Raw genomic sequence first — 24504 nt, forward strand, 5'->3', positions numbered from 1 at the left:
AATTATGACCCATGGGATTTGAAGGTGCGTTTCAAAATCAAAATTATAAATTAGAGATGCTTACTATTTATGCAAATAAAGATAGTAAGAGTTGATCTTATTAACAATGTTGTTGTTGTAGCAAGAGAACAACGAAATATGGCAGCTCCAAAAACTAATCAAAGTGCTAAGAGTACTGTCACTTTTGCACTGCCCGCATCCACTATATTTAAACGACCACAAGTAACTTTAGGTTCCAGCAGTGATATCGCTGTAAAACAACAATCCAAAAAACCTGTGGTAAAATTAGTCCAGGTTCTTCGGCATATGATACATCTTCCGTAAAAATTTATTATGAGCAAAGAGATAGTTCAGGTTCTAAGAACTTATTAGGAGAATTTAACAATGTTGAAGATTGTGACAGCAGTGACAGTGATTGTATATCTAGCGGTATGAACTTAAATTCAGTTCCATTCTTAATTACTCTGATATTCCACAGTCATAATAATTTCAAATTTTGTAGGTGATTGTGATGATATTGATGTACATGAATTTGACAATACTGTTACTAAGTGGAGTGAGTACCTCGATGTCGGTGATCCTGATAGAATTTGTTCAAAGTGTCAGGCCATCATCTAGAATCATGAAAGAAACAATAAAAGTGCGACCAAAAAGCCTCCAACTTTCTCTCCTTGTTGTAAAAATGGTCAGATAATTCTTGAGAAAGAAAAGCAACCTCCCGAGCCTCTCATTTCACTCCTTACTGGTGGATCCCGTTTTAGGCATTTCAAGGAAAATATTAGAATATACAACTGTATGTTTGCCATGTCTTCCACCGGAGGTCAAATTGATCGTAGTATCAATCGTGGCGGTGCTCCTTACTGTTTCAAGGTAAAAGGTGTAAATTACCACAGTATGGGAAGCTTTGTACCACTTGATGGTGAGGTCCCCAAATTCTGTCAACTCTACATATATGACACTGAAGATGAAGTACATAATAGAATAAAGGCCGTTAAGGGAGGACGCGATGTTGTGGATGAAGATATCGTTCAGTCGTTGTTAGAAATGTTGGATAAACATAATCGTTTGGTCAAAGGTTTCGTATGGCACATGAAAGAATTAGTCAGAATGCAGTTGATGATTTTAGATTGGTTCTAATATTTTCATCTTCCGCATCTGGTCGACCTAACCATATTGGTCCATCGAATGAAGTTACCGGGTTGATTGTCACTGACGAGTACGCTAAAGGATGCAGGGATACAATAATCCATTCGAGAACCAATGGATTGGAGAGAATTTTTGAAACTGATCCACGGTTTATGCAGCTTCAGTATCCTATTCTTTTTCCTCATGGAGATATCGGATATTACCGTCAAATCCCTTTAAACAGACCAAATCAAAAAAATTAGAAACGTCAGAATACCGAAAATGAAGATCCGGATGAAAAGGGGGAGAGAGAATTCATCACGATGAAAGAATATTACAATTATAAACTCATGATATGACATTCGGAAGGTATATTCAAAATCATGACCTAAATTTGAACACTTATATATTAGTTTTTTCTACCATTCTAATTTTCTCCGAAATTGTCTCATGTATATTCAGGTTTAACTCCACATCTGGGAGGTCGTTTATGGCAGCAATATGTTGTTGACGCATTTACTGCGATTGAGCAATACAGACTTGACTGGATCAGAGGTCACCAGACTACAATTCATTCTGATATGTACCACAACATACGAGATGCACTAAACAAGGGTGACATCAATCCTGAAAATGTCGGCAAGGCAACAATTTTACCAGCCTCCTTCACTGGCAGTAAAAGATACATGAACCAGTATTTCAAGGACGCAATGGCAATTTGTCGAACACTTGGACACCCATCATTGTTCCTTACGATGACCACTAACACAAAATGGCCTGAAATTCAGAGGATGTTAAAGTTTTTACCTGGTGTTGATGTTGTTGACGCACCCGGCGTCGTTGCAAGGGTATTTAAAATGAAAGTTGACCAGCTTCTTGATCAAATAAAAAATAAGAACTGCTTTGGACGTTGTATTGGAGGTATGCTATTTTCAGGATTTCTTCCTCCAATAATTTTTTTATGATTTAAATTTAATATGACATGTATTTTCAGGCTTTATTTAATTATTTTCATCAATTTCATATTACAGTAATGCACGTCATAGAGTTTCAAAAGCGTGGATTGCCATATGCTCACATGCTAATATGGTTGTATCCAAACGATTGTCCCAAAACAACTGAATAAATAACTAAAATGGTTTCTGCAGAAATTCCTGACCCAAGTATTGATCCAGTTGGTTACGAAGCTGTCAAGAATTACATGATCCACGGACCATATGGCACTGACTGTGTCAAGTCTCCGTGTATGGTTAAAGGTCGTTGTATTAAACATTTTCCTAAAAGGTAATTCATCATCTTTTACATTAAATTAATTTTCACCTTTTAGTAAAACATTCCTTTTAGATTTATTTTAATTAAATTGAAACATCGTTCTTTCCTTTTTAACATGTATAATTCTCACACATATTTTGACGACTGTGGCTTTCCCATCTATAAGAGGAGGAAAACTGGAATTACCGTAAAGAAAAAGGGAATTGACCTGGATAATCGGTATGTTGTCCCCTACAATCGAGATCTTCTAATAAGATTTCAATGTCACACAAATTTGGAGATTTGTAAAAGCTCCGGATCATTGAAATATATGTTCAAATATTGTTTAAAAGGACATGATACTGCCACCATGTGTCTGAGGAAAAAAACAAACAACAAAAAAGGGTGCACAACCACAATCACTCCTGAGAAACGATCGCTTGATGAAGTCAAGAAATACTTGGATAGAAGATATGTTTGTGCATCTGAAGCATCATGGAGGATATTTGGTTTTAACATCCATTCCCGGTGGCCTTCCGTTGAACGATTGCCAATACATCTACTGAATGACAAGCATGTGTCGTTTAAAGGCTCACAAAATCTACAGGAAGTTTTCGATAATGCTGGAACAAAGAAAAGCAAATTAGAAGCATGGTTTAATGCAAATAAAATATATGCAGAGGCCCCAAATTTAACCTATTCAGAATTTCCAAGCAAGTTTATATGGCATCCACAACCAGGTATCTGGAAACAGAGGAAAAGAGGTGATGTCATCGGTAGGCTTGCTGAAGTACATTCATCTAGCGGTGAACTATTATATCTCTGCATGCTCCTGCTCATGATTAAAGGTGTTGTATGTTTTGATGATTTAAAGACAGTCAATGACCATGTTTATAACTCCTTTCACGAAGCCTATGCCGTGCTAGGTATCCTCCAGAACGACCAGCAATGGCACGAAGCTATAGGTGAAAATGCGCATACATCCATGCCTCCACAATTACGTGCCATGTTTGTCAACATTTTAGTATACAGTCCAATCTCTCATCCGCGTAGCCTTTGGGAAGCTCATTGGGGATGCATGTCAGATGATATTCTTCTTGTGAGGCGACATCTCACTGGGAATCCAAACCTTTGTCTATCAGATATTGAGATCCAGAATTACGCTCTTGCAGGTATGAGCTGTTAATAATGCTTTGTACATGTTCCATGTTTGGATTAATGTTATCAAGTTTTATTAATGTTATTGCAGAGATAGAGAAATTGTTGAATGATATTGGTAAAAGCCTTAGAAACTTCCCAGATATGTCATATCCAGGAGATGCTTTTTTTCCAACTCTGAGAATAGACTAATTCTTGAGGAAATATCCTATGATACAGAAGAAATGAAAAGAATCCACACAAGAAATCATAGTTTTCTCAATGATGAACAAAAGATAGTCTATGATTCCATTCTTGACAATATCAACCAGAAAAAAGGTGGTGTTTTCTTTATTTACGGAAGTGGAGGATGTGGAAAGACTTTCTTGTGGCAGACACTGTGTCGTCGATTATGATCAGAGCATAAGATTGTGCTTCCCGTTGCCTCATGTGGTATAGCTGCCGTGTTGCTTCCTGGTGGAAGAACCGCACACTCCCGCTTTCACATTCCACTCAAGCTTGATGAAAATTGTTCTACCGGTTTAAGACACGGGACTGATATTTCTGAGCTACTTCAGCGAACTGATTTAATAATTTGGGATGAGGCTCCTATGCACCATCGTCATGATTTTGAATGCGTTGATCGATCCTTGAGAGATATTATGTCTGTTATTGATAAAAACAGAGCTAAAAAGCCATTTGGTGGTATAACCATTGTTTTTGGTGGAGATTTTAGGCAGATACTTCCTGTCATTCCAAAAGCGTCAAGGGTTGAAGTTGTCTGCTCTACCCTCAATAAATCCAAGCTTTGGGAATCCTGTGAAGTATTTTTATTGAAGCAAAACATGCGGATTAATGCAGAAAATAGTGATTTGGAGAACAAAACCATTGCGGACTTTAGCAAGTGGTAGCTTGTTGTCGGTGATGGCAAAGAAACCAATATTTCTCCAAGTCCAGACACTGGTGAAGTGTTAATAAAGATTCTTGATCAATATATCATTCATACGTCCGGAGATCCAATCCAGAAACTTTTTGAAGTGACGTACCCAGATTTTATACAAAATATCTCTTCACATGAATACCTTAAATCAAGGGCCATACTCACACCTACCAATATCGTGGTGGATGAGATTAATACAACGATACTTGAAAAAATTCCTGGCATGGTTTACACTTATCTGAGTCAGGATTCAATTGATGATGCAGGTGATGATGATAATGATTTCAGATCCGCGTTTCCAGTTGAGTATCTAAACTCTATCAATATGCCTTGCATTCCTAAGCATGAGTTAAAATTGAAGGTAGGAGTTGTCGTCATGCTTATGAAAAACTTAAACCAGATCATTGGATTATGCAATGGTACAAGAATGATTGTGAAATCATGTAGGAAGAACAGTATTGAATGTGAGATTTTGTGTGGCTCTCATGTTGGAACGAAACATCTAATTCCTAGAATTGAGATGATTCCAAGTGACACGAACTGGCCATTTGAATTTAAACGCGTTCAGTTTCCTATTCAAATATGTTATGCCATGACGATTAACAAAAGTCAGGGACAATCACTTGATACGGTTGGGCTTTACCTTCCTAAAGTAGCTTTCTCGCACGGACACATTTATGTTGTTATATCCAGAGTGACACGAACTGAAGGCCTCCATATTCTCATAGATAGCGATGATGGTATTAGCACAGATATTACAAATAATGTAGTTTTTTAGGAAGTGTTTTACAATCTTCCAAGTGTAGACAATTTACATGACATATTAAGAACTTTATATAACATTTTTCTATATTTCCTTCTTAACTCTGGATTTATTGTGTTTGATATATCAATGGTGTAAGTTCAACATCCAAAATGTTACACTTTTTTACTGCACCCATGTATGAACATAATATAAACAATAAATCTCCAATTATTTTGTATATTAAAAATATGTATAATCTGTTTGATTAGGAAGATTTTCTTAATTGTTTATATATTGTACATATTTTATTAGGAATTGGATTACAGTTTTCCCTTTTTCTATTGGCAAAAACCCAAATGATAAGGTTGGTTAGTTGTCATAATCACATCAAACACTTACCTTAAGAATTATCAGCAAATTAAATCGGGATATTACTCTAATTCTCATTTAAAGGAATAGATTTGCACTATCAATTTCGAGCTAAATTGTTGGCATCTCCCTAATGCCTTGTTGGTTAAATATATTTTCAACATTTTTACAGGAGTTTTGTCATTTGCTAAGCATCATCCTTTTTTTCTCTCAAGAGTTCAACCATTTTGTAAGATCTTCAATTCTTTAAGCGATTTATACAGTTCTTAGAATATTAAATGTATAAATATCTTACCTACTGAGTTGTTATTAAATTTTTGAATAAACTCTTTTCTTGCTCTTCTTATAGTGATCTTTTTCAATGGAATCATTTGATCGTCTATCCAATCTCGACAAGGCAAGCACTAACTGGAAAATTAAGGTCAGGGTTACCAGGATGTGGGCTAACATGACTTTAGAGATGAACTCGTTAAAAGGCTACAATCTTATTCTCCTTGACGATGATATATGTTTTAAATTTATTCATCTTTGCATTATTTGCTGTCAATCCTTTTTTCCAGTATTATATATTTATGTCATTTAAATTATCTAAATGTAGGATAACCAAGTTCATGCCTTTGCCTATCATAACATTTGGAATGGATTCGGCACGAAAATTGTGGAAGGCGGTGTCTATGTTTTTGACCAGTTTGCAGTTAAAGATCCTGTTGGAAACTTGAAGCCTGTGCAGTCAACGCTCTGCATCAGATTTACAGGCTCCACTATTGTGAGGACTGCTGATGATGATGGCATGATCCCTTCACAAAATTTTGAGTTTTTAGACCTGGGAGATTTGTTTGCAGAAGCAAATAAATGTCTTCCTCAACAGCAGCCTGAATTTACAATAGGTCTGGTAACGCACTCTTTTAACTCGATATTGTCATAATTAACTCATATGAAATAATTCTCCTACAATTATAAGACAATCTACTTTAATATTGTGTAAATAAATTTTGTGTTAAACAGATATTATTGGAGTTGTGGAGGAGTATGAAGGTTTGAACAAGCTTCATACTCGATACGGAGATAGGGACATTGTGAAGTTTAGAATATGCGATTCAAGGTAATGTGCATATGTATATTTGATCAGTAGTGTAATTACGCATATACACCACATATTGCTAATAGATTATTAACATATATGATATCTAAACCTATTTTGTAGTAATGCCCACAAAGTTACTGTTTGGGGTGATCTTGATGTGTCCTTCAACAACGAGATGGCTGGAAATCCCAAAAAACCGATCATTGTTATTATAACAAGTACAAAAGTGACTACATTTATGAGTAAGTACTTATGCAATCAAATTTATTACACAGTTATATTCTTGCTGATTAAACAATTAACTTTATTCCCATATAAAGGTTCTGTTCAGATTGGTACATTACCATCTACTCATCTATATATAAATCTAGATGATTAATCTGTGAATGATATGAGGCAGAGGTAACAAGTAAATATAGAGTTAAAATTAACTTATCGATGTTTTGCTCTATTTTTTAATTTCTTTTATATGTTTAGGTTGCTTGAGGAAGGATATATAATGAAAAAAGACAAATTGTTCCAAGCTAAACAAATTGAACTGGTTCCTACATTATTTGAAAAATTGTCACTCAAAGACCTTAATGAGAATCTAACATACGATCACCTCAAGGTATTGCATTTATATAATATTCAGAAATGGTATTTTTTATATGGTTGCTTTTGTTGTTAAATATTACATTTTCATCGTACCCCGGAAAAGAATTTGCTGCACCTTTAAGATCATTAAGGTCGATGAGGAAACAAATTGGTGGTTTTATAGCTGTAACAAATGTCTCCACGAGGTTGAGCGGATTGGAACAGTATTCAAATGTACCCATTGTCCTCAAAACATTCCCGTGTCTCCGAAGAGGTAACCTAACAATTTCAATTTATTGGAAATATTTGTAGGCTTGATACTATTAATTAAAGCCTAAAAAAATAGCTAACTATTTTCTCAAGGTTCCGTATCATGGTCCTTGCCGAGGATGAGACATTTGCCTGTAATATTATTTTGAATGATCAAGTTTCTAGAAGAGTTCTTGGAACAAGTGCTGCAAAGGTGGTTTCTGATTACGATAAGGTAAATAACTGTTGAAATAAAATAGCTGCAGCGTCACCATGTTATACCACATATGCATTCTTATTTTCTACAATTGTGTTCAAGATTCCTCCAAAGCCTTTCCAGAAGTGATTAAATCATTAGTCGGAAGACTAATTTCAGTTGAGCTCGGTCTGACAAAATCAAACGTTGTTGAGGATAATAACATCTTTTATGCTGATGATTTATATGAACCGACGATGAACACTCCAACTCCTTCAGAATCTCCAATTATGTCCGAAGATTATTCCATCAACATGGGTTTTGAAGTGAGATTATAATGCGGTTATGTTACATTTGAGTTCTCTTTAGTATGTTGGATTTTAATCGCAGCGGGGCATGGTAAAACACTTTTGCACACATAAAATCCAAATAAAAGCATATAAATCGTGGTAAAAACGAGGGGATCGATTACTAACCTTTAATATGCGATCCAAAAGCAACGTTCAGAGATCCTTAGCAGCTGCTCCTCAAACGTGAAGCACTTCACCGGTATCCACCAAGAAAATGACGTTAAGGAGGAGGAGGAGGTGGAGAGAATTTGGTTTTCTTAAACTTTTGGGTTTTAGGGGTTCAAATAAAAATAGGGTCTATAATAGTATATTTATAGGCAAAATTTTCAGCTGAAATTTTCCCATAATTATTATTATTATTATCCCATTTATTATTGTCATTAATAATTAAAACACCTTTTAATTATTAATCCTTTTTTTAAACACTTTAGAAATAATTCTCTCTCTTGATTTAATTTCCAAAAATTAAATCCTTAATTAATAATATTAAGAACTTTTCTTAATTAATTTATAATCAATTAAATCTCATTTAATCAATTATTAAATTTTCCAATTAATTATTTATTTCACAAATAAATAATTATTAGCCATTATTAATTAATTCCTCCACCATTAAATCATTCTCTTTTTATGGTGTGACCCTGTAGGTTCAATATTAAGCCGGTAGTAGAAATAAATAATAATAAAACTATTTTATCATTATTTATATAAATTCTCTAATTTATTAAATATGATTAATTAATTAATCACATTTATTCTACATCGTGAGGGATACTTCTCAGCATATCGCGACTATCCGGATAATATGAATTCACTGCTTAGAATACCAAGAACCTATTCAGTGAATAGTTACCGTACAATAAACTCTTTCTACCCTACAATGTCCCGATTTAATACAAGGCATGGATCTCGTGTCAAACCTATCTAATTTAATCACTTGCTTACCATTTACTATGCGTAGTTCTATGCAAATTAGAAACTCCTTTCTAATTTCATTCACTCTGGCCAGAGATTCCTGAACTAGCATAAGTGGATCAGCCTTGAACATTCGCTTCCTTCACTGGAAGGGGTAGATCCTTTATTGATCATACACTATCTTTGTGTACAAATTCCTATACCCAGTAGAGCCCTAATAATTGTCCCTGGAGACTAAGAACTAAACCAAAGCATAGTTCAGTGTACACAAAATGACTATGATGACCTCAAGTCTAAGGATACTTGTACAACTATCACTATGTGAACAACTGCTGACACGTGAGTGAACTCCATCAGTTGTTCAGCTGTGCGAGTCATGTTCAGTGAACTTATTCTATAATAAGCACCTACATACTAGCTATAATGTCACCACACAAATGTCTATGAGAACAGACATCCTTCATAATGAAGCAAGCATAGTATGTACCGATCTTTGTGGATTATTAATTACCAGTTAGTAATCCTATGATCAGGAACTATTTAAGTTTAGAGTTATCATCTTTTAGGTCTCACTATTACGATCTCATCATAATCCATAAAAAGCTTTACTCTAAACTATGGTATATCTTATTTAAACACTTAAATAGATAGAGCCCGTAATAAAAACATAACAAGTTTTTTATTAATATCAATGAAATCAAAACAGATTATATAAAAAGTTATTCCTAAATCCTAATACATGATTGGACTTAGGACATATTCCTTTCATAGTATTCCCTGCTGAATAATAATATTTGCAGACTTTCTTATTAATGGTCTTTGCATGTATAGTACTCTGAAGGTGATGACGGTAATGGTACTCCAGGCTCTGCTAAACCTGTTACCAAAAAAATTAAAAAGGTACTGACAATAAATAGCATCCTATGTTAGACATCCTATTTACTTATGTACCAAAGTGCTTTTCGCTGACTAGGAATTGTCCTTATTCATCACTCTAAAACTATGTCCACCTAATTTAATTAATGAATATGTCACTTTTGCTTGCAGGAATGTTGATAGCATGCTTTAAATTTGAGTATTTTCCAGAGCTTTCATCTTGCTTATGGCTGAATTATTTTTTACAGTTATTGTCCACGTGACATTATTTGCAATTTCGATTGCATAACAATGTTTTTACCCTGTTTTCAACATTTGTTATCTATGTATTTGATTTTTAATCCTTCATACCTGTGATCAGCGTCATCACACATAAATAAAAGTTTGGTTTATAATATTTAAATATTATCTTGATCATCTACGTTTAATGAAGCATGGTTGAAGCACTACTTTTATTAAAAAGTAGTGCTTATTTATCAAGGACCCTGTCGTACACCATTTAATTTGACATTCAATGTCGTTTATGGACATAAGATTTTATAATGGAAAGAAATGTTTAATTTCAAATTGTATAGCGAAAAGATCATTTTTTTCAAAAGAAGACAAGTTCTTAAATTTGACTCGAAACATTCATGATGAGCAGCCTTAAATTCAAAATAAAGTGTCAGACTATATGTTTCAAATTCCCCGCATTACTCAATATTGAAATTTACCAAATGTAACTACTTGCTATCTCATTATACAAGTTTCCACGATATTTCCCGTGAATAACCTCAAAATATGCTCATTAATTTTGACATAAATTAATACCTTAATTATGGCAATCCTGATTCACACATTGCTTTGTTTAGGATTATGATATAATATGCGTATTGTTTGCGATTTGTATAGTATACCACAACCTATAAAGATTATCCTAACTGCATACAATCAAGATGACAATATCTTCCTTTAAAATTGGTGTTATTGAGTATCTTTACCATATTCAAAATCGATCATATTCTACTTAGACGGTACTATATATTCAGTAACTTTCATATTTGTTCTACACTAAAATTGTTGAAGAACATACAGGTTTGTACACATATTTCTCTTCAATGTCAACAAAAAATACAATACATAATACATTAATCCTATAAACATTTATCATCTTTCAGCCAGGTATGGATGACCATCAATATTTGTCCGATCTGAATACCACTCAAATTGCATGGACGTTGAAAGTTAGGGTGATAAGAATGTGGAGGTCACTGAATGGTCATGGAAAGGTCTCGAGGCACAATCTTATTTTACTCGACTGTGAGGTGTGATTTTTTTTTAATCTGTTGCAAGTAATTGAGTTCGCCACGTTTCTATTTTTCATATTCATTATTCATGCATATACTCTCTTTATATTACAGAATACGCACATGGTTGCAGTTGTTTCACATGCTATTTGGAATCAATTTGTCGGACTTTTGATTCCAGGAACCTTATACCGTATAAGGAACATAGGTATCATGCCTGCAACTAGTTTGTACAGGCCTGTGCGTAACACAAACTGTATACGGTTCCTACCCATCACTATTGTGGATGTTGTTCCAGTGGATACTCTAATGATTCCGCGGCACAAGTTTGAATTGACTCCCCTGCCTGCTATTTCCGACGCTCTTTTGAATTCGAATTATGATGAGATGCCTGTTTACTCCACAGGTATTGAATTTTAAACGTCGACAATCAAGATTTCTAAAGTTATAAACGTTAGTAATTTACAATGTCAAAACAGATGTTATCGGTGTTCTTGAAGACTTAGAACCAAAGCGAACAATCCTGAGCATATTTGGTTCAAGGGATATGATCCGCTTCAGACTAAGTGATGGAGAGTAAGATATTCTGTATTCTGTTTATATAATGCAGATTTGTACAATCAGAAATGTTTAGATTACCACGTCTTTACTTTGATTTCAGGACATCGCACCGTGTTTATTTTGTGGGTAATTTCCCACCGAATATAGATTTTTTATACCAGGATATAGGAATAGAAAGGAAAATTGTCATCATTGCATTTGTCCACATCAACGTTTACCAAGGTTTAATTCTTGCTTTCCTGCATGTACTAATTGTTTTTGAAAAAGTCAACAGTCTGACTCTCAAATTCCATTTAAAGCATTCCTAAATTATTCTATCTTTTCTATTTGAAAAAAAGGTATAATTCGCATAGGTAATTTGCCCTCAACAAGTATCTTCATCAATATTGATTATCCCGATGTCGTCACTTTGAGACAGAGGTATGCACATTAAATCAACTCACATTTAAATTATTATATAATTTACTATTCATACTATAACTTTGTTTTCCTTTTGTCATGTAGGTTAATGAATATCGACAACTGATGCATTAAAGAGATATTGCAGCTGGAGCATTTTATTATATTTATTAGTTTATGATATTTAACTAAATAAAGTTTTATCGATATTCTGAATAAGCGTGCAAATTGTTCTACCACAAATATTATAATTTGTTATTCAACGTGTATGTTTCTCATGTTTTTGGATTTTTAAATTATCTATTTAAATCTTTTGGTTGAATTACGGCGCAAATTATCTTATGCAATATTTAACGTAATACTTCTCTGTTCGTACTAAGATATTATTATATTTAATACAAGCACGAAATATTTACCATATACTAAATACTATCACACTTTATCTAAGTAATCCAGTACTTAGATTACTATTTTTACTTTTCTGTAGTTGTAGAAATTGTACAAGTTATTAAACTTAAGATATACAGTATTGATTGCAAATATATAAGTACTAATCCTCAATCAACCTTAAGAATAATGTCATTGCAACAAGAGAGATTTTCCATTGTTCAGCCAATAAGATCCATAATATAAATACATCATATTAAATTTGGAAAGTGTTTTAAAATCAGATCACATCCAATAATGTAAATAGCTACAAAACCAAATTTCAAGCACAATAAACTATAATATTAATACATCATGTACCAGACATAAATATATTGATCACATTGATCCAATATGAAATGTAGTGTAGCTTAAATAAACTATTCGATAACTATATCGAATATTAAATCTTCTTGCTAAAAAGTAAAAACCAAGTTATCGTCTATTTGTAGCTCATTATCAGTCCCAAATTAGTTCCATCCAGCAGAGAATCGAGGTAATCCAGTAGAAAACATTATCTTAACATTCCAGGTTAAAAGCCCCATCCTAAAAGTTACAATTTCGCCACTTATCCATGTCCTACCATTCGGCTGTACAGCTGCTGGGATATACTGAAATATGATATGTCTTTGTTATATCAATTAACCACAAAATGAGTAAAAATTATATTGTATTTGCAAAAAAAGTCTATATAAATTGATCGAGTAAAAATTGATCGAGTCAATGTATATATATGTTTTTAAACATCTACAGTAAACACAACATGACAGTAATCCAACATAAACAATCAATCTAATTTGTACTTATTTCATAAAAACGTTTATTACTATCCTCCAAGTAGAGGAAGTAAAATACATCATCACAACATATTGACTACAACAAAATTTATATATTTTGAGCATAATCATCTAATAATATGCGAAGCTTTCCACTTTATTCACTCAACATATCAGCACGAGCATTCAAAGTATTAAGATGTTCTTTCCATCCATCACCAAACTTTTCAAATGCACTTACCATTTCTTATGTGTTCTGTTTGAATTTGTTCTCATGACCATGTAGAGATGTGGACGTATCACCTAGGAATCTGCGTGAATCCACTGTATAAGAATGTGGAATTTCAGAACTACTTTGTGATGACTCTCCACGTTTTTTCCTTGATCCATTCTTCAGAGTACTTTCTATTTCGTTGTGAAAGATTGAAACTGAGTCCATTAAATTTGTAATATAAAGCAATATAAATCATAAAAACAGATAAACATTTGAATATTACTTGAATTGTTCCTCAAGGCCAATAGAACGAGCAAACAATTCAGATTGCCTATTTTCCATTGTAGCATACATCTTTGAGTAGAAAATCTTTGTTTCTTCCATGTCATTATTGAATTATGCGCACGCTATAGCCAAATTTTACAACTTTTCTCCGCTACATTCTTTATGCCTGACCATCTCTTTCTCTTCTCACTTCTTGAAGTCATTTTGTAATCTGTAATACATCTAAATTTTAAAAACACCCAAAGGTATATATACATACGAGTATTGCTGGTAGTTTTTGGCAGTTCTTTTCTGATAAATTTAACAGTTACCATGATCTGTAATAATTGAATGATAGTTAACAATTTGAATTTTTTTTCCTGTTTTCAACTGTCATGTTACTCTTAATTTTTGATGTGTCCTTAAGGAAAATGCTGATTAGGTCCTCATTATGAGAAGATACTTTTAAAAAGATTTACAAAAAAACCATTTTACATGTGTTGGTGCATACTGTGCATATTCACATACTCATTATTTTCCTCACATTTAGAGATTGTCACTTCTACTGTAAGAGGATATGAATCAGGATCATTACATTATTTTGGATTACTCATGCATTAGCCTATGAATGCAACGTTCCGATATCCCTGAAGTATATCCGCACTTAAGTTCTGATATAAGTTCTGACGCCTTAAATTCTAATAACTTCCTGTCTTCAGTAAGTTCTGATTTCTAGTTAAGTTCTGATTTGTGATGTCATGTTTAATCTGATTTGTTTATTTTCAAAACTTATTATCAAAATATCAGAACTTAACTGGAAATCAGAACTTACTGAAGACAGGAAGTTATCAGAACTTAAGGCGTTAAAACTAATATCAGAACTTAAGTGCGGATACACTTCAGGGATGAAAAATGGCTGATTTACAGGAGATGATCTGGATTAAATAAAAGAAGATATGCTTGAAGAGTTGGACAGCAAATGACTTATATCCATTAAACAAAAGAAGATGTTTATCTTGCTTACTCATGCATCAGCCTATGAATGCGGCTAAGTGTATGCATCAAAGTTTCTCAGCGTTAGGAATGTAATTAGCATGTGAATATGCATCCTATTATATACATCCTACTATTTTTGACAATTATCTATTATGGTTGGATCAATTTTATCTTGGAAATTATATTTAAATACTATCTGCTTTAATCTTTAGTAGCATGACATCATGAATTGGAATGGATGTTTTAACATTAATCACATTTTTGTACTTCTTGAACATGTCTGTCAATACATTTTTCAAATTAGATAGAACATTAAGAGGGATGAATTTTCACTTTATATGTAGTAATCATATATTCTCACATAAAAATTTGATGCATTTGCAAAAAGAATATCCATATGTTGTAGTTTGACAATGTCCGTGATGTACTTAATGTTAAATTCAATTTTCTAACTTTATAGCTACTATGATTTACCTAAAATATATATATGCCAACTAAAGAAAATTTAAAAAAAAGATGTAGCAATCTCTTGAGATCGAATTTCAACCGGAAATGATTTTCAAAAAAAAAATTGTACATTACAATATGCAAATCATTACAAACATACAAAGGTTTATGAGAGCAAACCAAATTTATAGATAAGTATCAAAACGAAAAAGGTAGTGTTTACCATGTGTATATGAGTCATCAACTTGAAAATATATAAAAACTATATATTAGTCCGCTATTGACAATAAAACGGCACTCCCGTTTTAATATTAAGGATTTTTGTTCAAGGTTTCATCACCAGCCTGAAAACTTAAGTTGCATATGAAAATACAAAATTACAATATAATTCAATATAATTTAAAGCATAAGCACATGGAACACGTTCAAATTGATATAAAGAGTATTCCAACAGAATCACAATATCAAAATTCAGTCTCCAAACTACATTGATACTGTTAAGTAGCAGGTTCAGATTCTAAGAAATATATGGAGGATAATTACTAATTGGGAGGATTGACTTCAATGTTAAAAGTTGGAATAACACTGTCTTGCTGTAATGTGAAGCGCAGATTGTCATCTTCCTTTAAGTCGAGATCTTTGACAAATTTGCTCCATCCACGCGAAAATCTGGCAACTGTCCCATTTAGCACTATTTTTATGTCCCAAAATCCTTAGCCAGTTCTGAACTTCACCATGTCTCCGCTTTTCCACATTTGATCTCGGAATCTTATAGTTCTAGGAATGTGTTGCACAATAGTTGAACATGTTAGTATAATTTGATCAGTCTGTTCCTGAACATAATACAACAAGGTATTCGAAATAGTTATATTATACTCTTATATATTATTATTTACCGCTCCATGATATTTAGAGTTCAAGAGACTTCCCGCTAATAATTTAGAAAACTGGAGATTCATTCTAACTTGCACATCATGTGGATTGTTGTTTTCCATCAACTCCATATTTTATATTCCAGCATTGTCCTGTGCAGGGTTATCATATCATTCCACCTCCATCTCAGTTGACACATCCACAATTTTAACATTTTGTTCTAAGTACGGATATAAGACAATGTTAAATTTAAGACCACTGCCTATGTAAAAGGACCCTGCAAAGTAAATAAGGAAACAAAACATATGGCATACCAATTCCAGGAGGTGAATTTGTAACATTATCTTCAAAAAGAAAAAAATTACCACTAGGCCTTCTCCTCCGATTACTTTCTGTTGTGGAACGTGTAATTTCCTTTCCTTCACACATAAAAATCCTTCCACAAAACTCACCATTCCCACCGAAACTAAATAATATCATATCATTCACCACAAGACCAAAATACTTAATCAGTTGTTTTAGCCCATAAAGTATTCTTAATTTAGCATCGTATCTCACATCCCACAGAATCCCATTGATTATAATTTGTTCAATACCAAGGAGATGCTTTTCAGTCTCCTGGCCTAAAAACCTTGGGATTGTCTGTTACAATATTAAAACATAAAAGAATTATTGATCATTTACTAATAACATACAAGAATATGGGTAAAAACAATAGGTTACTCACAATATATCCAAGCTTCAAAGGAGCCTAAAAAAAAATCTTATAAAACGACCTTCTTCCATTTATATCCCCTGTTCGTTAATTATCAAATTTAAATTTATTACTAAATATATTTGAATCTTCTGGATATTAAAAAATTGATGTTTCAAATAAAGTGTTGCACCCTCATAGCAAAATCAAAAGAATTGTGAGATACCTTTTTTTTCTCAGCTTCCACTTCTTTCTCATTAAAAATAAAAAGTAGAACAATATCTGGTAGCTCATGAGCCATATTCATAGCTATTACATCACCTGCACAGATATCCAACTCCTTCAGAACTCCAGACCATCATTTCCCAAACCAACACTTTTCTCCAACCCAATGGATGAGTACATCCGATTTTCTGCAGCCATGCTTCAAATAGATCTTGGACAATCCTTTCCATCGCTTATACAAATTTTCCAAATGAGTAGGCAGTTCATGTTCAATTGAGCACATTGAATATTAGATTTAAGATAAGTAAACCAAATATTTATACATATGAGGTAAATAATAAATGTATAGATAGAGAGAGTTGTTACCATATTATCCAAGTCCTCCATACTTGAGTATTGTCTGATCACCATCAAGGATTGTTCACAATCAAGTCTTACAGCATTGTAGTGAATATAAGAAAGGTACCTCTCAGTAACATCATGATTATGACAATATATAAACTCATCCATAATCCAATTTTTATAGTTCTCTTTATTGAAGAAAAACACTGGCTCAACTGATGGACGTGTAATCGAAACAGCCATATGGTTGAAACACTGGACAGTAAAGTTGCCATACCCATAATAATCAAAAACAACAACAAAATACATCTTTAAATCATAAAATCTCATAAATTCTTGAAGGCCGCAGATTTTTTTTGATACTTATCATATTCCGCATTCCAAACAATTGTCTTGCACTTTAGGTGTAATTGGGAATGAAGTTTACTCCTGAATTTATCAATAAAACTAGACGGAACCCTCTGCAATTTTGGATAGATAATATAGTGAGGTACAATATAAATTCAACTTCTTAATAATGTTCAAATACAATCAGTTAAAAACTTATAAATGCTCCATCCTCATCTTTCTCCACATTTGCGGAAACAAAACTGCCTAACGGTTTTCGTCCTCTACCTACATTTAACATTTATCAATCATGTATACCTAAGTTTTTAAATAAGCATCCAACAAGCAATGAAAAATATTGTCTGACATATTTACCCATATCTCAATCAACATTCAATGAGTCGTGCTTTCTCTTAAGTTCCTGAACATTCAAATTTAAAACTCAATACAAAACAGTTCATGAAAAAATCTTCAAAAAATCGTGAATAATCTACTTTTGGAAATTTTATCAATCTGCTATACGGAAGTATATGCATCCAGCGGTGAACTAATTATAACAATTTGAAATCAAATCATTGTCTATATGACTCCGAACTAAAATATGCAATCAACATCAATACGAACCCCCGACAGTACTCTATCTTGCACGCGGACTACTGACAGACACAATACATACTAAACTCGACTAAGTAAAGTGCAGTATCGGTTACTCTTATACATACAAATGGAGAATTACATATACTAAAAATTGATATTTTAATGAAAATTAAAATCTTAAACAAACCATTAGCCATGAACTTTACAACCAATTGACAACAACTAAAACATGGATAGACGGGGTTACTAACCTCCATAAATTGTTCATAATCTTCTGATTGAGAGAGTTGGTTTCCATGATTAGAAGTAGTAGCCATCGATTCTCCCTCGGCAGAGCTCTGTTCTATGTTTTGTTTGTCGTTAACGGTATTGTGCCTAAATCCAACACTTTGTTAAAAATATGTTGGGTATGAATTACCTAATTTTTATAAATTTAAATTCTTTTAAATTAAATATTACAATATACATACTATTGAAATTTTGTAAAGATTATTAAATTAAATTTTATGTTTTATCATTAAAATAATATCAGAACAAAATATATTTTAATTTTAATCCTTATATGCTTATAAATTAATAATTATCACATTTTATAAATTTATAATTATCACGTTCTATGTTTTGTTTGCCGTTAACAGTATTGTGTCTAAATCCAACACTTTGTTAAAGATATGTTTGGTATTAATTATCTAATCTTAAAATATAAATCTAAATTCTTTTAAATTAAATATTAGAATATACATGCTATTGAAACTTTGTAAAGATTATTAAATTAAATTTTAAGTTTTATCATTAAATTAATATAAGAACAAAATATATTTTAATTTGAATTTTTATATGCTTATAAATTAATAATTATCACATTTTATAAATTAATCAACACAAATTAAAAAACACATGTTGAGATTATTTTATTTTTTTATTAATTAAATAAATTATTCTTAAATCATTTCCTTAATAAAATTGTAATATACCTTAAAATTAATCTATATCATATGAAAAAACGTGAAACATGCGCTGATTTTATTACAAACAAAATTTAAAATTAGTTAATTATGTTTTAAAACAAAAATTATGACAACACAACATATATTTTTCTAACATACGTGAAAAAGTATATCCGCGTACATTTTTTTTCATTAACTGAAAAGTTACGTAAATATTTCACTTTATATTATTTAATATTTTTTAAAAAATTAAATATATTTAGAATGCGTAGCGCAGGCAAAAATCCCTAGTTCTATTACAGTAAGGAAACCTATTACATATTCATGTATGCTTGCTTATGAGATAAAGTCTTTCATCGTCTTCAATTCTTGCTTTCCTTTTCCTCCTCGAATATCTACTGAGGTGACAAATCCTGATGATATCATCTGCTGATCATCAAGTACTGATATAAGTATTGATGACGTCATTCTTCAGTAAATACTGATATAAGTCTTGATAAGAACTTCTAAAATATTTAAGCAATATTATAAGAAACAATATTATAAATAATATTATTGACTGAAATATTTACGTTTGCTTGATATTTGTGGATGTGTGTTTAAACGCTAATTACATTTTAAATTAAATGATAAATTTTAGCATAGATCAATAAAGTGAATTTTTCTTAATATGATTTTAGTCTTCTTTTAACCCATGTTAGTTGTACCGCACATTATTTTGTTTTAGTCTAAACACATTATAGTATCAAATCCAACTAATTATATTCAACTTTAATTTAAATTTGTTTGAACCCTGAAATATTAATATGATATAATAAAGTAAATATAATTTTATTTTAGTTGGTCTAAATATTTTTTGATTTTAGTTTTGTTTTATCTTGGATTAACCGTACAAATATTTCTTAGGCGAGATGAATAGTATTTTCTTATTTATTTTATTTTGATACTAATATACAAACTGAATAATAAAATATTACGGATATTATAGACATAAAAAAATATATAATTATAAAAGTATGTTATATCAACCGAGTCAAAGTAATTAAATTTAAGTAAGAAAAAAATCTCTAATTATATAAGTCTGTTATATCAACCGGATCCAAGTAATTAAACTTAGCTTGTTTTGAATTTGTTTTAGTCGTGTTTAAATATTGTTTTGTTTTAACTCGAATAAGCAATATATTTTTTGTAGTCTGATGACATTATACTGGCCAACGAATTACCTTTTAATTTTATTTTGTTTTAACCCGGATCAATAGTGTAACTTTGTTTAAGCATGAATAATGTATTTTATTATCAATTTATTTTATCATGTGCTATTATATCTATCACCGAATTATTTATTGATTTTAATTTTAATTTTGATGATTTAATATTATATTTTCTGACTTGGTGAATAGTATATTATTTATTTTTTGGCCTAAGATCATTATACAAATTTAATTTTATTATATGTATAATATAGATTAAACTATAAGTCTCAAAATAAATGTAACTAAGTAATATAATTTTATAAAATTAATTTGACAAAATAACTAAATAAGACCAGAATCAAATATAAGCGGAAGGATTTTACCCGACGGCGGCCAGAGGTAATCGAAGAGGTCGAGGTCGGCCATGAATTGTTTAGCTACTGATGTAAAATAAATAAGAATAAAAAACATGGTTTCGTTTGGTCGGTTGGTTACCACCTTCCTAAAAAATATTTTAACCTCTTCCAAAAAATATTTAAACAAATATTATTTAATCAAAATAAATAAATCATGTATCTCGCATAACGTATGAATTATAATTCAGTTTGATATCTAAAAATATTCAACTTCTTTTTTGGTAGGAAATCAAACACTTCTAAATAGATTGCAGAAGAAAAAAAGACTTTTTAAAATTTTAACTATTGAAATTTTGAATCCTTCAATAATATATAATACATAAAAAATAATACGTAAATATTTTAATTTTATTAATTTCAATAATATATAACCATTATTTTTATAATTTAGTTTACGAAATAACAAAATAATAAAATTACAAATATTATAATGAGTCCGTATGTATTAGGGTTTAGTCGATTTAGTATTTTCTAATTTGTGTTTTACTTTCTACTTTAAAAATAAATTTTATAAAAATTTATAAGTATGGGTAATTCGGTAAAATTAGCGTGTACCAAAAAAACAGGTAACATACGAAAAATTATAATGGTTCATCTTTTTATATAATAGTAATAGATAGATAGATGTATCGATAGATTGTATATAGATGTAAGATAGATAGATGGATTGAAAAAGTTTAAATTGATTAACAAAAACTAAAAGCCCAGCTAACAAAAAAAGAAGGGGGAAAAAAAACTTTAAAGCCTAAAATGGTTTAAACCCTTCTGGGAACAAAGCCTTACCGGAAAATACGTATATGTGTATGTAAAAATAGATGATATCCCAGTGGTGTCACGCTGGGCTTGGAAGAGCTATACATACTACAATAAGATTGTATCACACAATCGAAGCCACACCAAGACAGTTCACTGGTAAAAACATAGCTGCTATGGAAAGAGCCCAAGGTCGAATACCCGGTATCGTTTTGGCCCAAGACGACGTCGCAAATACACTTTCCAGAAGACACGTCATTACTTCTGACAAGGATCATATTCAATCTCTTTTTAACCTTGTGCCAATCCCTTTCTTTTGTTCTACTATTTTTAATCTTCGCATTTTTGCCGGGTCGGGTTCTTCTGCTGTAATTGAATCCGGAAATGTACTTCCTATTAAGGTACCTCAGCTTTATACACTACTTAAATTAAATGTGTACAAGTGAATAAATGATTTTCATAATTGTTGTGGTTTATGGAGATTCGCTTTAGCGCGACAATATGTGAGAATTATTGGTTTAACATTTTAGTTATGCTTATTTTTAAAAATGCATGACAATTGTTATCACGTGAGAACTTTTGCTATATATTTAAGTTGTCTCAGATGATAACTTTAGATAATGTTTACTTTCTATTCTTGATAGGCGGATAGTTGAAGTGATTTGTAGGATATCGGTTTAAGTGATTTGTAGAATATAGACCTATAGTTTAAGCGATTTGTAGAATGTAGGTTTAGGTGATATATATCTTTGTAATAGACGAATTGGTGACTAGTCTCATTTCAATTGTATTTCTTATATTAGAGCTTTAGGCGGAGGTGGTTGTGGTGGAAGTGTGGACCTTGAGTACATGACCTCAGTTGATTATGAGCTGTGTTTTTTTTTCCGTTTAATAGGTTCACAGGGATCCTGATACAGGAAAGGTTTTTAATTTAGTGTTCGTCTGGGCAGATGAAGGTTCCAAATTAAAGGTTGATGTGCCTGTTGTCTTTAAAGGGGAAGATGTTTGTCCTGGTATAAATAAAGGTTTGATTTTGGCTTCTCTGTTTTTCTTTATTTTGTTGTTTTTGACTTCTCGTGGAAGTGATTTCTTGATTTCCATTGGTACAATGTCATATATAGTGGTGAACGTGTAATGTTAAACTATTTTTTTTTCTTGAGAATCAGACTTTGGATAAGCTCTAACTTTTATAAGTCGAACACCTACAATCACCAAAGGACAGTGGCGGAGTCTTTTTTAAAATCATCAGAGCCCCTGACTTAAATCTAAAACAAACAGGCTCTGTATAGTGGCTAATTGATACATATCGGAGAACAAATTATATATAGATAAAGAAAAACGAATAGAAGTTATAGATACTTGTGAGTTAATTCAGCAATTTACGTCACTAATCTAGTACTATATATCAAATAATTTTGTTCTTTTGGAGGGATGATCTTGATGCATAAGACATCAGCTGTATGTCAATGTTGAGCATTTCCTTGCTCTCGCCCTGAATAGAACCTTATTCAGTCATGGTTGGGTTTGGTTGCACCTGTTCGATTAACTGGTCTTTATATCTTTTTACTATTATGTAGTTATTGTTGGGTCCAGAAATCTTAGAGAGCAGCATAAAGGTTTTAACTTTAAGAAAATATTAAAAAACACTAGGTTCAGGACATTAAAGGTGTTTGTGTTATATTTAGGGAAGGGTTTGGTGGCAGATAGGGTTCAAATCTTAGCGTTTACATGTTATCATATATACATGACATTTTTATCCACATTAGTACCAGATGATTTTACTTTTAGAGTATCGCTTTTTTTTTCATTTTCACTTGTATCTTCTTCTTTGCATAGTAATTCTACTTTATTTCTGAGTAGCACTATACAATTGAATGCTTCTGTACGTTACTGTTACTTCTGAGGATTGATGCAATGTCTTTAAGAAATGGTACTGCCCTCTGATTGTTGGCGGGGTAACCATCTTTTCATGGATTATCTACACTAAGTGATACATTTCGGTCTGAAATCAGGAGGTTATATAAATAAGATACGAGACAATCTGAAGTATCTCTGCCCGTTTGAGCACATTCCTTCAAAAGTTGAAGTGGATGTAAGCGCTCTTGATATTGGAGATAGAGTATCTATGCATGATGTTCTGGTTCATCCGTCACTAAAGCTTTTAAGTAAAAATGAGGATCTGCCTGTGTGCAAAATCACGACAACACAAGTAGAAGATTCTGGACCTTCAAATAGGCGCATTATATCCTACTGCAAGGAGACTTTAAGTTTGCGAGGTTGAAATTTGATATACTGGGTCGGTTTTCTGGGAATGAAAGTCTACTTGCATGTAACAGTTAGTCATTTGTCTTGGAATTCAGAAAATGTTTTGGTGCCCCATCTGAGATGCTTCCCATCCTCTGATAGTTTCTTCTTATGTGCATAATCATGCTCATGGTCTTCAGTCTGCTCGCGATGGTATGTCAGAATTGCTTAATGAAGCGGAGGCAGGCTTCCAGTACGACATTGCAGTTTAACAGTGTAATATTAATTTATTTTTGCTTCGCAATGTTTTTTGGTAACAATAATTTCTATAATAGCGGAGAAAGTTGCTCCGGGTAAAAGTTACAATATGTTCAGCCTACCCGGGGTGACGCCTTATTCTTATATTGAAATTGACATGAGTTATATAAGCCATACGGGTCTAGTTAGCCGTTGTGATTCTGATTGTTCAGCCTACCAGTAAAGTGATGTCGGTAGTGTAACTCGCTACTCCACATAATTACTATTTTGAATTTTCTTTTCTTTTTTGTAGTTAAATACACTTACCTTGTCTTTGTCAATGTTCAAATTCTCTGACATCCTGTAAAGAAAGCGAGTTACACTGCCGACATAATTTTTTTACTATACATTTTCGGCTTGTTAACAACAGCAATGTGAACTGGCCCTTTAGATCAATTACGTATAAGATGCTAT

General features: G+C 32.1%; 2 protein-coding genes across 2 annotated transcripts; both read left to right on the forward strand.

Moving 5' to 3' along the window:
• Positions 1 to 2512: 2512 nt before the first annotated feature.
• On the forward strand, positions 2513 to 4424 carry LOC141685636 (uncharacterized). The gene is made up of 2 exons (XM_074490730.1): positions 2513 to 3548; positions 3934 to 4424. Exons 1-2 carry the CDS (start codon positions 2513 to 2515, stop codon positions 4422 to 4424), a joined length of 1527 nt encoding a protein of 508 aa, XP_074346831.1.
• A 17069-nt stretch (positions 4425 to 21493) lies between these two features.
• Positions 21494 to 24256, forward strand: LOC141683840 (uncharacterized). Its single transcript, XM_074488607.1, has 3 exons — positions 21494 to 21950; positions 22445 to 22574; positions 23562 to 24256. The coding sequence occupies exons 1-3, from the start codon at positions 21612 to 21614 to the stop codon at positions 23828 to 23830; spliced, it is 738 nt and encodes a 245-aa protein (XP_074344708.1). The 5' UTR covers positions 21494 to 21611; the 3' UTR covers positions 23831 to 24256.
• The last annotated feature ends 248 nt before the right edge of the window (positions 24257 to 24504 follow it).

Source organism: Apium graveolens, chromosome 9 (assembly GCF_009905375.1).
Source record: "Apium graveolens cultivar Ventura chromosome 9, ASM990537v1, whole genome shotgun sequence".
Lineage (NCBI taxonomy): Eukaryota > Viridiplantae > Streptophyta > Magnoliopsida > Apiales > Apiaceae > Apium > Apium graveolens.